General features: G+C 44.4%; 1 protein-coding gene across 1 annotated transcript in view; it reads right to left on the bottom strand.

The window, feature by feature from the left end:
- Positions 1-14846, bottom strand: part of KLHL14 (kelch like family member 14) — a 92776-nt gene extending 77930 nt beyond the window's left edge. Inside the window, 4 exon segments of the mRNA XM_006091663.3 lie at positions 13881-14314; positions 14317-14448; positions 14450-14500; positions 14502-14846. Of these exon segments, the coding sequence (XP_006091725.1) occupies positions 13881-14314; positions 14317-14448; positions 14450-14500; positions 14502-14846 (962 nt within the window).
- Between the last annotated feature and the right edge of the window lie 41 nt (positions 14847-14887).

Here is a 14887-nt window from a genome sequence, read left to right as displayed (position 1 = left end):
CTGCAGGGCGCCTTGAGAGAGGGGCCTCCTAGTTTCCACTACACAGCATCACACGGGAAAGCAGCCCACCCCTGCCTCTGTCATGAGAACTGGGAATACGGGAGCAGGCTCCTGACCCGCTTGCTGTGTGGTGCCCAACCACTGTCCACCTGCGGGGAACGCTAACGAGAGCAATGGTCCGATGGAGGAAGGGCAGCGCGGAGGGGTCAGCACAGACACGGCTAAATGGAGAGAAGCGTTTTGCATAAGCTTGTGTGGCAGACTTTAATTAGTGTCTCCAAAGCTACAGCCATAAATCTCTTCCTGCTTCCAGGAATTCTCAGTGTTTCTTATGCTCCGAGACTCTAAAGTTTCCTTGTCATAAAAAGCGTGAAGCAATTCTCCAGAAACATCTTTCTGGGGTGAGGTTCTTCTTCCAGGTCAACCAGACGATTGCTTCCTGGGACCTGGGCTCTCAGTGGGACGAGGCTGGTGGGGGCTGGGGGGCTCCCTCCCGTCTGGGGGCCTCTGTGCATTCCCTGTGGAATGGATTGTACTTGCACTACTTGCAGCTGGGTAGGCCGGCTGCTTCCCACCTGGAGAAAGTGCAAGCCTTGAATTTATTTGAGTGCATTTAAGTGGTGGTTAATAGTTCAGTTTTGCTTTGTCTGCTTTTTCTCTTTCCAAATTTTGAACATAAAAATGAGTGACAGCTGAAGTTTGGTAGGCTTCCAGGAGTTCTGAAGTGACTGCCTAGAATGAGGTACCTTCTCTATGGGACCAAGACTTCCGCCAGAAAAGGAAGATGCTTGACTTCTACACACACACACACACACACACACACACACACACGACCAATTTAGAGAGGTTATCTGCTTTCTTGGGCTCTACTGGTAGTGTTTACTAAAAACTATACAATTATCAGATACCTTATTTATTTATTTTTATTGATTTCAGAGAGGAAAAGAGGGAGAGGGAGAGAGAGATAGAAACATCAGTGATGAGAATCATTGATGGGCTGCCTTCTGCACACCCCACACAGGGGATGGAGCCCGCAACCTGATTATGTGCCCTGACTGGGAATCAAACTGTGACCTCCTGGTTCATAGGTCAATGCTCAACTACTGAGCCACACCACCCGGGCATAAAATTATCAGATACCTTTGATAACACTTTGACCTCTTGAATATCCAGATAAAGAAATTCTTTTTCAAATTCCTACCATTTTTGCACTCAGATCTATGATGGCGGCCCGAAGTCATCTTTGTTATAGAAAAGTAAATCTTTTAACAGAAATCCAGACTTTGATTGTTCAAAGAGGTTCATAATATAGAAATTGTTCCATCCAGAAGCATAAACATTAAGCTTTGAAATAAGTTTGCTAAGTATTCTTCCATATCTACATACTCAAAGCAACAGTTAGTGAAGTAATAGTACCTGCCCTACTAAGATTGGTAAAAGGAATTTCTTAGCAAGAGCTGCACATATTTTTTTGTTGCTAAGGAGACTGTAACAAAGGAAGATGAAACCGAACAAGTTATTATCATGATTAACTTTTCCATGTCAGGAACGCCTGGGCGATATAATGAAGTGAAGCCCTCAGTTGAATCTCAGCCACCACTGACAATCCCAGGCTGGCTGTTTCCTGCTGATCCCATAAGGAACCGTCATTCTCTTTCAACTGAGAGTGTCCGGTTTGTAGGTTTGCCTTTTTTTTTAAACATATTCTTCTTCTGCAGTGGATTTTATGAGTTATCACTGTCTTGGCAGTCAAAGAATTTTAACTCATATCCCTAAAAACATTGTTGTATATAGTTTGAATGAACAATTCCTTATGTGCCTATAAGAAAATATAAGCAAATAATTTTAGTAATGATTTTTTTCTTCGAGTAAAATATTTGCTAAAGCAAGTCCAGGCCATCACTTAAGAAATATCATGCCTAAGTCAACATAAGGCCCACACAGTCACATGAAGAAAACAAACGACACCAACATCAACCACCAAACACCAAGATTTTAAAATACTAGACACATGTGCCAATTAGAAGTATCCGAGAATTTTCCACTGTCCATCTGAGCGCATTTTCTTTTCACCTTTGTCAAATAGAACCCCTAATTCCAACAGAAGGTGGGCCAGCTGTGATCTAGGATCCACAATAAGCCCTACTAAACATGCTTGAAGGACTCTCACCACTCAATAAGAAAAAAAAACAACCACCAAAAAATGACCAAAGAATTTGACTAGACATTGAAAAAAGTACAAGTGGCCAATAAGCACATGAAGAGATGCTCTCAACAACATCAGCCATTAGTGACATGCCAACCACAATGAGAGTTAACTTCACACCCACTAGAATGGCTACAGTCAAAAAGACTGATAGCAAGTGTTGGTGAGGATGTGGCGAAATGAGAACCATTATATACTGCTGGTGAGAATGCCAAATGGTGCGGCTGCTTTGGAAAATAATCTGACAGTTCCTCAAAGGGTCCAACATGTGTTCAATGTCAACCGAATACTACATGACCCAGCAATTCCTCTCCTAGGTCTATACACAAGAGAAATGAAAGCATATGTCCATGCAGAAACTTGTACACTCATGAATGCTCATGGCAGCATTATTTATAATAGCAAAAAGTGGCAACAACCCAAATGGCCATCAACCGATGAATGACTAAAATGTGGCCTCTCCATACAATGGAATACTGTTTAGCCATAAAAAGGAATGAAGTACTACATGTTACAACATGGATGGACTTGAACAACATTATGCTACATGAAAGAAGCCAGACAGAACACCACATACTGTATGATTCCATTTATATAAAATGTCCAGAATAAGCAAATCCAGGGGTCTATGGAGACAGAGAGTAGGCTAGTGGTTGCCTAGGCTGAGGGGGTTGGGGGTTGGGAGGAATGGAGGCTGATTGCTAACAGGTATGGGGTCTTTTGGGGGGTGGTAAAATGGTCTACAATTAATTGTGGGGATGGCTGCACAACGCTGTGAATATATTAAAACCATTGGATTTTACTCTTTAAATGGGTGAACTGAATGATATGTAAGTTACATCTCAATGAAATGTTTCATATGAATCCACCACAGTCTTTCCAACCTTTCCAGTTGCTGACATGGACAGAGGAAGCAGATGGACCAGGCTGCGGGACTGGTCCCAGCTCCGTAGCTCGGACAAAGGTGGGTAGCAGGGACACTGTCAGCAGAAACCCTATCTGTTCAGAGCAGCCTGGGAACTCAGGCTGTGAGAATCCAGCTCTAGGAGGAACGCATGCTATGGAATTAGAAGTCTTAACAGGCAAATAGGAAGGCAATTAGATATAAATAGAACTACGCCTATAAAAATAAAAGCTATTAAGTATTCACAGCCAGACACTATGTTCTGTTATACACATATTCTCCCAGTAGTCCGAAGTGCCCTAATGAAATGGGTATTGTTATGTACATTTTATAGATAAGCAATCTGAAAATAAGTCATGAGAATTACCAAGCGAAAGCCAGTTCATAAGTGGTCAGGGTGGGGTTTGACCTGCATCTGTCTGACTTTTAGGTCTTAATTACTATGCAATAGACTTATTTAAGATATTTGCATTTTAACATAATCTTTCTATTTGTACCTCCTGTTATGCCATATTTCTCTCATTCATCTATCTATCTCTATTTCTATCTCTACATCTACATTTGTATCTAGCCCAGCCGTGGGCAAACTACGGCCCGCGGGCCGGATCCGGCCCATTTGAAATGAATAAAACTAAAAAAAAAAGACCGTACCCTTTTATGCAATGATGTTTACTTTGAATTTATATTAGTTCACACAACCACTCCATCCATGCTTTTGTTCCAGCCCTCCGGTCCAGTTTAAGAACCCATTGTGGCCCTCGAGTCAAAAAGATTGCCCACCCCTGATCTAGCCTCATCCATATCTATATTTCCTAGCTTTTCTTTGCAGTGCCTACCTACAAACGTCATTCTAGAGTGAACACGTGTGAAAACCTTATGACAGGGAGACTACAGGAATTGCCACTGACAGTAGTGGTACAGTTGTCATAGTAACCAATCCACCAAATTGGTCTGTGCTCTGAGGCACACACTTCTGCCTCTATAATACACCAATATTGGCTGGGATCCCTCATAGTATCACTGAACCCTTGTTAATGCATATGAGATAGAAAGTGCTGAGGGCCTACTGTGCATCTTTAAAGCATTACATTTCCCTTCAAAGTTTCCCTCTCTGACTCACAGGTTATACATCCCCTCTCCTCCCCCTTTTCCTTTGCCCATGATGTTCTGGTGGGGTCAGTTGAAGGGGTGCTAAAAACCAGGACCAGACCGTGGTCTGCTGCTTTGTTCTAAGCAGGATTTATAAATGTGACTATTTTCTCTTTGGGCAAAAAATTGCTCTTCCAAACCCAATGATTCCTCACTCAGTGCCAGAACATAAAATTGACTGTCCCATCCCCATCTTCACATACAAAATAGACCTTTATCTGATAAAAAAAAAACCACAAACACACCTCAGAAGTCACTGGACAGAAAATTTAAAGCTGGAACCCAATACTATGCATGCTGACTGCAGACACACACACACACACACACACACACACACACACCTATCCACATGTTCCAACAATGCCTTTCCATAAAGGACTCTTCCTTCTTTCATTCTCTCACCCTGGCGCTTTCTCCCTTCCTCCTCTTCTCCATCTCACTGGCCTCGCCTGTCTCAGAGGCACCTGGAGGCACATAAGGCGGGGAAGTGAAACCGCCTGCAATTCTCCAGTTCACTTCTCTGTGGCCTCCAGTGAGCCAGTCTCCATACGGTGGCCCAGCTGAGCTGGAAGTTCCAGTCCCCGCGCAGGTGCAATGGACCAGCCCTCAAAGGCAGGCGGTGCACTGGGAGCCGAGAGCCAGGCCCGGGAGTGTGGGAGGGCGGCTCTGGGAGCAGCAGAAAGGGAGGCCTCTGAGCTCGAGTTCATGGGATGAAAAGGAGGAAGGAAAGCAAGCCCTGGAAGACTTCTGCCTAAAAAGGCCACCATTTCCCCTTAAGGAATGAACACTGCAGAGGGCAGGCAGAAATGCTGGTTTCCCCACTTCCTTCTGATGCCCTTGCGTTCACCTTCGGGGTCCCTTGACCTCCTTCTCCTTGTGTTAAAAGTCCCCGATTGCCAAAACCGGTTTGGCTCAGTGGATAGAGCCTCGGCCTGCGGACTGAAGGGTCCCAGGTTCGATTCCGGTCAGGGGCATGTACCTGGGTTGCGGGCACACCCCCAGTAGGAGATGTGCAGGAGGCAGCTGATCGATGTTTCTCTCTCATCAATGTTTCTAACTCTCTATCTCTCTCCCTTCCTCTCTGTAAAAAATCAATAAAATATATTAAAAAAAAAGTCCCCGATGAATTAATTCTGTGCCGTCCGTGGGGCCACAGGCATGTCCGAGAGTTCTCCTGCTGGGCAAGCATGTATCCAGGTATCTGCTTACTGTATCTCCTAGCACCGATAATCACTGAATTTCAAAGAGCATTTTCTGTTTATATAGCTTTTTTTTTTTTTAAGATTTTTTTTAAAATATATTTTATTGATTTTTTACAGAGAGGAAGGGAGAGAGACAGAGAGTTAGAAACATCGATCAGCCGCCTCCTGCACATCTCCCACTGGGGATGTGCCCGCAACCCAGGCACATGCCCTCGACCGGAATTGAACCCGGGACCTCTCAGTCCGCAGGCCGACGCTCTATCCACTGAGCCAAACCGGTTTCGGCATGTTTATATAGCTTTTTTCCTCATCTCCTCTGATTGTTCCCAAGACGCCGGCTTGTATAACTATACTTATCAACCCATTTTGCTGATGTGGGACTTAGCTACGGTGGAGGTAGAACAGACCTGTAGGGTTATGGTTGCGAAGGCAGCAGTGTTCCCACCGCAGTGCTGCCTGTTTTCTCAGCTCAGGTAGGACACATGCGGGGTTGCACTGCGGAATTCACCCCTGGCTTAGCTAATCCTGAGCGGAGCCTACAGCTTACTCCCTGATCCGGACCACACTGCCTCGCAATCTCTAGCTACAGGCACCTTCTCTCGGTTCCTGGAAGGCACCAAACTCCTCTTCTGCTAGATCAGTGATTCTCAACCCTCTGGCTCTTTAAATACAGTTCCTCATGTTGTGACCCAACCATAAAGTTATTTTCATTGCTACTTCATAACTGTAATGTTGCTACTGTTATGAATCATCATGTAAATATCTGATATGCAGGATGGTCTTAGGCGACCCCTGTGAAAGGGTCATTCGACCGCCAAAGGGGTCACGACCCACAGGTTGAGAACCGCTGTGCTAGATGCTCACGCAGGTGCTGGCCCCTCAGCAATGCTTTTGGTCTTCCCCCGGCACCGCCGCCTGGCAATGGAATCTTCCAAGGCTCATCTTAGCCTCTTCCGTAGACAACGTTCTTGGGCCACTGGGACGTGGTTGCAGTCCTGATACCCGGCCTCCCGCACAGGGCACCTATGTAATTATTTCCTCTTTTTCCTTATACTGTAAACTACGTGAAGTCAGGAACACGTCTGTCTTATTCCACTCTGTATCTCACAACCTAGCACAGAGCTTGGAGCATGACATCTGCTCAGTACAAAGCTGGGGGCTATTCCATAGCAGAACTTGCTGTCAGTGGTAAATGCAATGCATCCATGGGTGTGGCAGGGTCATGGGCACGGGGTCCAGAAAAGCTGCCCGAGGTGGCGAAGGGCCCCTTGCTTCTCAGTCTGCTGTCCGTTCCAGTTCCACTGGCAATTCAGATTGTTGCAAAGACGCAGTAATATTTCCTCTCCTCCGTTGGCACAACAGGCTGTGCCCTTTGAACCCTGACACTTCTGAAAATCCTGCATTTAGCACAACAGCAAAGAGCTTTTTATTACACATCTTGATGGACTTAGATTACACATATATAATTATCGAACTGAATCCGATTATAGGAGTAAAGTTACCACAATTGACCTTTTCTCTTTTGGAAACACTTATTTTTTTTTATTGAGGACTGAATTTTTTGCTTTTTAATGGAACTCCATGCTTAACTCTGTAAATTATATAAGTTGGGTATGCAGTGATTTAAATGCTTCTGAATTTGTAATTATTTGTCCAATAAATATTGAACAGCTGCTCTCCACGTTCTAGAATTTCCTTGCTCATCCTTCTCTGATGCTAGTTTTTTTCTTTCTTTTTAAGATGGCTTATCTCTCTCTCTCTCCTTTTTTTAATGATGTTAATTTACTTTTTAAAGACTTTATTTTTTTAGAGCAGTTTTAGATTCACAGTAAAACTGAGAGGACGGCACAGAGACTGCCCATATACCCCCTGCTCCCACCCTTGCATCACCTCAACACCCCGGGGAGTGGGGCTTTTGCTACAATTGATGAATCCACATTGACACATCTCTTCATAATGTCTTTGACTTCCCATGTTTTCTTGCATTTTCCTTACTCCTTGTTTTTCTTCCCTTTCACTTCCCTGTGATTTATTTTAAGTAGTTGCTATTTTCATTGTTCTTACTATTATAGGCTTAGTCTAGTACCTTTCTGCTTTTCATGTTGCAAATGGTTCTAAACCTATGTTCACTAACATTAATTGTGAATATGTAAGCCCTTCTGATGTTTACAGTAAAACGGACATACTCACTGTATCATCCGTTACAACTGAGAGTCCTTTCCCCTGTTAACTCACGCTCCCACCCATTTCATAACGTGTTTGTTGTTTTTGTTTGTTTGTTTGTTGGCTTTAAAAGCACTCAGCAGTACTAATTCATGCCTCATGAACCATCTTGGAAGTGAATGAAAAGGACATTGCAATACATATATTTTCTGAAATTCTAAATGAACAACAGAAGGCATAAACATTTATGGCACAACAATTGTTCAAATGATTTTCTTGAAACAAAACATAAACAGAATAAATTTCCAATTAGAAGGGTCTTGCTTTGTGTTATTAAAATATACAGGTGTTTTGGTCCTTCTGGCTGCTACCTGTTGTATTCATCACCTGTACGGGTCACTCACACGCTTAGCTCTCCATAGACCCCATGGAAACAAGGCTGATGCCACTGGTACTTCAGGGCACAGAAGTCTGGGGGCAGGGGCTTCTGGGTTCAAATCCAAGCATTAAGGCTTTGTTTTAGTTTGTTTTGCTTCCACAGCCATTTTTGCATGGTTAAACGAAGTTCTTATTTTCATAGATGTATGTAAAATACGTTGGCCCACCCTGTTTTTCAGCAAGTCCCTGTCATAGGGACAAATCTCAGCAACCCCAAAATTTAGCCCCTTCACCTCGGAACTGATGGCTAACATGGTGGGCCAGTGGGGAAGAAGCCGGGCTCTTCTCTCACACTAAACTGAGCTAGACCCTAAATGCTGACCTCAGATGTGTTTAAGACAAACGCCATTTCACCTGGAGCTCATATTTTTGGATCAAGGTCAGATGGTGAGTTAAGTGCTTTGATTACAAATATTCAGAGCAGCAGGACATAGAGGTTGGTATTTAGAAAAATAATTGTTCACGTGCTTACTTATATGCCTAGATGAGTTGGCTGAATATATGCATGTCAATCTCAGGAAGCAGTGGGTTAAATGTCCCTGAATTTCCAACTAGAAGTTATTAAAATACCATAGAAATACTATGTAACCCTCTTCTGAATACTGACCAATCTATGGTAGTTGGTTCAATATCTAAGCATCTATGTTTGAAAAAAATGAGCACCTCAGTCACTATTTTAATTAATTACTATTTACCTCCCTGGAATCACTATTGAAATTCTTAAGCCTTACTATGGGAAGTTGAAATTTTAACTTAGCATGGTAGATTTATGTAGACTGGAATTATCTCTGAGTGGAAGGAGAAAGACCAATGGGACTCTTCCCACTAGAATGAGGACAAAATTTTGTGTCCATTTTGTTCAGTGATGGCTCCCAAGTGCCCAGAACGGGGGTTGGCCAACTGTGACTCACAGAAAAACTCCAGCCTACCTCCTGTTTCTATGCAGCCCACGCAGACAGCATGGGTTTTACATTCATAAATGGTTGAAAAAATCAAAAGGAGAATAATATGTCATGACATGTGCAACATGAAATTTCTTGTCTACAAATGACGTGTTACTGTCACACAGCCATGCTCGTTCATTAATGTGTTGTCCATGGCTCTTTTTGTGCTACAGGGAAAGAGTGGAGAAGTTTCAACTTGCTCCACCTCCCACCCCACAAGCCAAAAATAATTACTATTTGGCCTTTTACAGGGGGGAAAAAAAATGCAGGCCCCAGGCCTAGAACAATTCCTCTCAACTTCTTTTAAAGTCAGATACATTAATATTTAACCCTCACAAGTTTCTTTTTGAAAAGAAAGTCTAGTCTATGTATAACTCTAAGAACAACCACCAGATCATATCCTAGCATAGAGAGGCTCACGGCAGAAGCAGAACACCCTGGATGAGACACAGACACAAAGGCCATACTACCTGGGCTCAGACGGGCTCCGCCACCCACCAGCTGTGCAACCCTCAGCAAAATGCTTAACTTCTCTGTGCATCAGTCTCCCATCTATAAAATGAGGCTAATGATGGTACCCATCACTTATGGCTATTATGAGCATTAGATAAATTAACATGTAACCTGGTATGAAGTAGCTGTTATAAACAAACATTTTTTACTGCATTTTTATGTCAAGAAAATGGAGATACTTAGAAATTAGCTAAGATCATAAGTAAACCTCATCATGTTTCTAAATATGGGAAAAAACATAAGCAAGAAGTAAAACATGAACATGTCCACTTTTGTCAGTATGCACTCTAAGCCAATAACATGCATTAATATCTACTCTAATTGCGTTTTGATTGGAAGATGTAACTATTTGTCTCCCAAACCAGTGGTATAATTTTGCAATCAATGGTCCTGTTTCAGATAATAAACAAATTGTATTCTGAATGGTTGAGTTAATTCTGATACAAAATCTAACTACTTAACAACTGCTAATCTGGGGATATCAAATTGGTATAAAGGGAAGGAACAATTTGGGGAATGCACGGTCACAAGCTTTGTTTTGTTAAGGTTGTGATCAGTTCTGAGAAAGAGAGCCAATAGAAAACAGTGCCTCACAGTTAGAGAAACACTTCCCGAACACCAAGCCAGGAATCAAAACTGTGGATGAGACAATCTAACAGCTTTTTAATCATTGCAGGTCATTGTAGCAAATGGGTAATTAGTATGTCTGATGTTTACATTAATTCATGTGAAATCTTTAAATAGACTATGTTTTGTAGAAAGTGAAATCTTTATAGGGTAGTCTTCTATCTGCTATAAAACATAATATCTTGAAAACTCTACACTAATACAGAACTCTACACGGGACTGCAACACCTGGTGGTCAAATGTTTAAAAAATGTGACCATTCCCATGAATGCATTTCCCCTACAGGTGTTTCTGGAGGAGGTTCAATGGCCTTTTGTCATGTACAATAGTAACGTCCATTGAGAAAGATATTGGTGAAGTGCAATGCTGAGGCTTTTTAATTCTATAACCTTATTCCTTCAACTTTCAATTGGCATTTATTTAACTCTTCCATTGTGGGAGGTGCAATGAAAATGCAAAAGAGAAATTAATTAATCCAGTCCAATTTGATTTATTTGGGACAATGACTAAATTCTGCATTAAAATGTAAGAAATCAAAATAAAAAAGAAATTTTGGGTTGCTTAAGATAAACTTAGATTATAAGTCTCCTATTGTTTACTTTTTAATGTTCTACACATTGCATGTCATGTCCCTTTACTAAATTAAATTTTTATGCTTTAGAAGTCTTTAATAATGACTTTTCCAAAACTTTTCAAGAACTTATTTCTTAAGTTTTATATTTCTTACAAGAAAAAAAAACAAAAATAATGAAGAAAGAGGACTTCAAAATATTTTAATTTTTGTCTACTCACGTCTTGTCTTAAATTAGTTATGTATACATTTGAATATAAGAAAGTAAAGCTCTTATTTTTAAACTTATTGCCCTAAATGCTTAGTTTGCTACAATAAAATATGAATCTGAACATAAATGACACACTCAAAAAACAAAGCAACGAGAGCAAAAATTAAAAGTTAATTTGGTTATTTATAAAGTCTTTATGCTTGGGTTGCTTTATTTTTCTAGACTTAATAAAAATGCAGAATTACTTAATATTTACAAACATGTTTAAATTTTGTTATATTAATAGACCTATTTTCTACAGATAACATATTCTTAACAAGTAAATTCTCTTTGCAGTTATTCTATTTTGTTCTTATTTCAACAGACTGGTCAATTTTAATTTAACACCTCCTCCGAATTTGGGGAACTATTTAGACTTTAAGAACTACAGGTGAACAAAAAATAAATACAATGGATGCCCTTCCATTCAATTGTTTTCAATAAAAGTGATGCAATTGCAAAAACAATGGTTTAACGCATTTACCTCCCTTTTAAACCACACATAAGGCTGAAAGAACATTTTTATATTATGCTGATAATATAATAAATGGGCTGATGTAATGCTATTGGCTGCAACTCACAGCATTTTCTACATTAAAGTTAGTAACTTGATGCTTATCCTTACATTCTTTTTGTGAATTAAAATTAGAATAATGCCATTAGTCCCTAAAATTAACATGCTATAGTTAGCAATAATGTAACAGAATCTCAATTATGTTTCTTTGAGATCAACAATAGATTCCCATGAACTATTTTCTGTATCTTTCTCTTTGAAAGGAAAATACAGTTTCTCACTATGCAGAAGGATTAGATTCTTTCAGCATCCATGACACTTGTAAGCATTCGGTGGTCAGACACCACTACAGATCCTTCAAATGACATGGCCCAGTGAAGCTGGGAGGTGTCACCATGGAGCCGGCAGCCTGATATCGCAGCCATCCGCCAGGACAGAGCCGGCAGGCCCGGCTGGCGTGCTGCAGCCAGACTAAGGTGGCAAATGGGATTTTGCATTTTGAAAGTCCACCCTTGTAATACTGACTCCTGGGACACACTTATTCGATACAAGTGCATGGAGGGCCTCAGAAATTATTTATTGGACCAAATGTATAAAGCTCGTTTCCAAAAATTACTCTTAGAACAAGTTAACTCTTAATTTTATTATCCTTCTGGCTTTCTGAATTCATACTAGATAGTACATATTTTTAAAAATATGGGTACATGTACATTCAGGACTACAACTGTGTTGTGTGAGTCTTGAATCTATATGTGTATGCTAAATTAAGTATGCTGGCAGGAAGTTATAAAGGTTAATAGAATATTAATCACCAGTGCCCATTGTGCAATGCTATTGCCCATCACACTAAAGCTTACCATTTTGATCTTTAAACACATGAAAAACTCCTACAAAATAAATGTACATTTCATCGTCTTCTTCTCACTTGGATGCTGTGTTCACTACTTAAGCACACAGGGGTTTGCATTCCTGCTTGTGTTACTGTCTTACTGTCATCTTTTGCCACCACAGATTATTAACCCATCTCTCACAAATATGAGAAAAATCAACTTATAAGGTTCCTAACTCCAAGGTTTCCCATGCCTCCTGTGGGCCTCACCCGAGCACCAGGGCTGCCTAAGCAACTGCAGAGAATACCTTCCATGTCTTAAAACTTTAGCCACCGGGGTCTGGCAGAAACACCGTGACGGGGAAAATAAACACCGAGTTCCACAAGGCTGCACAGAGTGGGCCCAGCCCCTCGGACATCCTCCGGATCGGGAAAGTGCCACGATGGGCGCCTGAACCCCGCCTTTCCTGATGTGACACCTCAGTGGGTTAGGCTGGGGTAGCCTGGCGTCTGGGATCGTGATGTTCCATCATGGGAAACTGAACAGATACTGCTGCTTCTTTTCGAAAAAAGAGGAAGCATCCCTAGTCTTGGGCTCATTAAAAAGGGTTTTAAAAAAAGGAGCCAGTAAAACACGACTGTCAGATCCTACAGTATTTTCTTTTTGGTTTGTTTTGATCTCAGCAGCACTGTAAAAAGGCATCCTTTCTCTCTCCCCTTGGACATGAAATCCGATTTGCAATACACACCAGGGGCAGATTGCAAGGAGCAGCAACAGCCACAACAACGGATCCCCAGCTCCCTGTGGCTTCTGGGCAGGCACACAGCCCTGCCTGGGGCCAGATGACTCCCTTCCTCCCCATTTTCAACGACCTCCCCTTTGAGATGGGGGCCACTGGGCGTGATCCACCCCCACACACCCTGACACCTCTGGCTCTGCTCTCCTTTGAAAGTGACAAGGAAAGGCTTCCCACGAGACAGAAAAGTTTGCTGGGCATGTGATGCCTGCCTTTCCAGTAGCCAGTAGCCACCCTCAGAGACAAAGCACTCGGGGGCTCTCACCTCCTAAGGGAGCAGACCTCACGGCGCCCCAAACCAGGAAACCACTTGAGCATCTGATGGAAGGATGGGAGCCTGCCTCTCCCAGCTGCCAGGTGCTTCGGATGGCTCAGGGCAGGGGGAGAGGTGAAGCCGGAGGGAACTCCTCCAGGCAGCATCCACTCACTTTGATTTGAGTTCAAGTGCAGCTGGATGGAGAGGGCTCCAAGGCTGCACTTTAACTGCTCTGGCCTTTGGCCCCACCTGCCTGCCAATTTCGCTCCATGAGTCCCACCTTTCCCGCTCAGGGGGCGCTGGGAACCTGGCTACCCAGAGCCTGGGGACCTTTCGGGGACCCTGCCATCAACTTTCCCCACAGTCTGGATTGTTTGTTTGCATGAGTTTGCAGTCTGCCTGAGTGCCGGCCCAGCTCCCCACCCCCGTCCCTATCCCATCCCCTCCCCTCCCTTCCCTGCGGCCTCTCACCGCCCCCCACCCCACCCCCCCAGCTCTCCCCTTCGTCGTCGCCTACCTGCTGGCCAGGCTCTGCCGGCAGTGCTGCCGGAAGGGCATCAGGTGGTAGTTCATGGCGTCCAGCAGCAGCTTCTGGCAGACGGGGTCGCTGCGCATGAAGTCCACCGACTGCACGCGCTCCACCAGCTCGGGGGCCGGGATGAGCGCGAAGCGGAGGCGCTTCATGAGGTCGGGCGCGTGCGGCATGCGGGCCTCGCGGTCGTGCTCCAGCCACAGCACGGACATCTGGAAGAGCGCCAGCTCCGACTCCACGGGCGGCGGCAGCGCGTCCAGCAGGGCGCGCAGCTCCTCGAAGTTGAGCAGCAGCACATCCTCCACCAGGTACTTGTTGGCCAGCTTCTTGGTCTCCTCCAGGCCGTGCAGCGCCGCGATCCGGCACACCTGCTTGTAGTTCTGCACCGAGATCTGGTCGTTGAGGAAACTGCACGCCAGAGCTTGGTGACCTGCGGGATGTGCAGGATCTTGCTGACCGACCAGCCCCTTCTCCGCCGTGTCCAGGGACCAGGGGTCCCGTTGGCCGTGTAGAGGTACTCGAGCCCCCAGGCGCAGGGCCGACGGGACGAGCAAGCCCTGCAGCACCAGGTTGTTGAATGGCCCCCGGGGCTGGTCCAGCAGCTTGTTCTTCGGGGGGAGGAGGCGGGCGTCCCGGGGCTCCTCCTGCGGGCGGCGGCGGCGGCGGCTGCTGCGGCGGGTGCGGCTGCGGCGGCTGCGGCGGGTCCTTGGGGGCCCCCAGGCCGTCCTGGCCGACGCCCCCTCCCCCGAGCGGCGGGGGGCTGGAGAAGAGCGAGCGGAAGTACTGCGAGCAGGAGGCCAGCACGGCCTTGTGGCAGTGGAACTGCTGGCCCTGGGCCGTCAGGGTCACGTCGCAAAACAGCTGCTTGCGCCACAGCAGGTTGAGGCCGTGCAGCAGGTTGTCGCTGTGGCTGGGGTCGAAGGTGGAGGTCCTGTCCCCGGATCTGGACATGGCGAGCGGCTGGGCGCACCTGGCTTTAAACCCTCCTCCAA

The sequence above is a fragment of the Myotis lucifugus genome, unplaced genomic scaffold, assembly GCF_000147115.1.
Source record: "Myotis lucifugus unplaced genomic scaffold, Myoluc2.0 scaffold_93, whole genome shotgun sequence".
Lineage (NCBI taxonomy): Eukaryota > Metazoa > Chordata > Mammalia > Chiroptera > Vespertilionidae > Myotis > Myotis lucifugus.
This window is presented reverse-complemented; position numbering and strand designations above follow the sequence as displayed.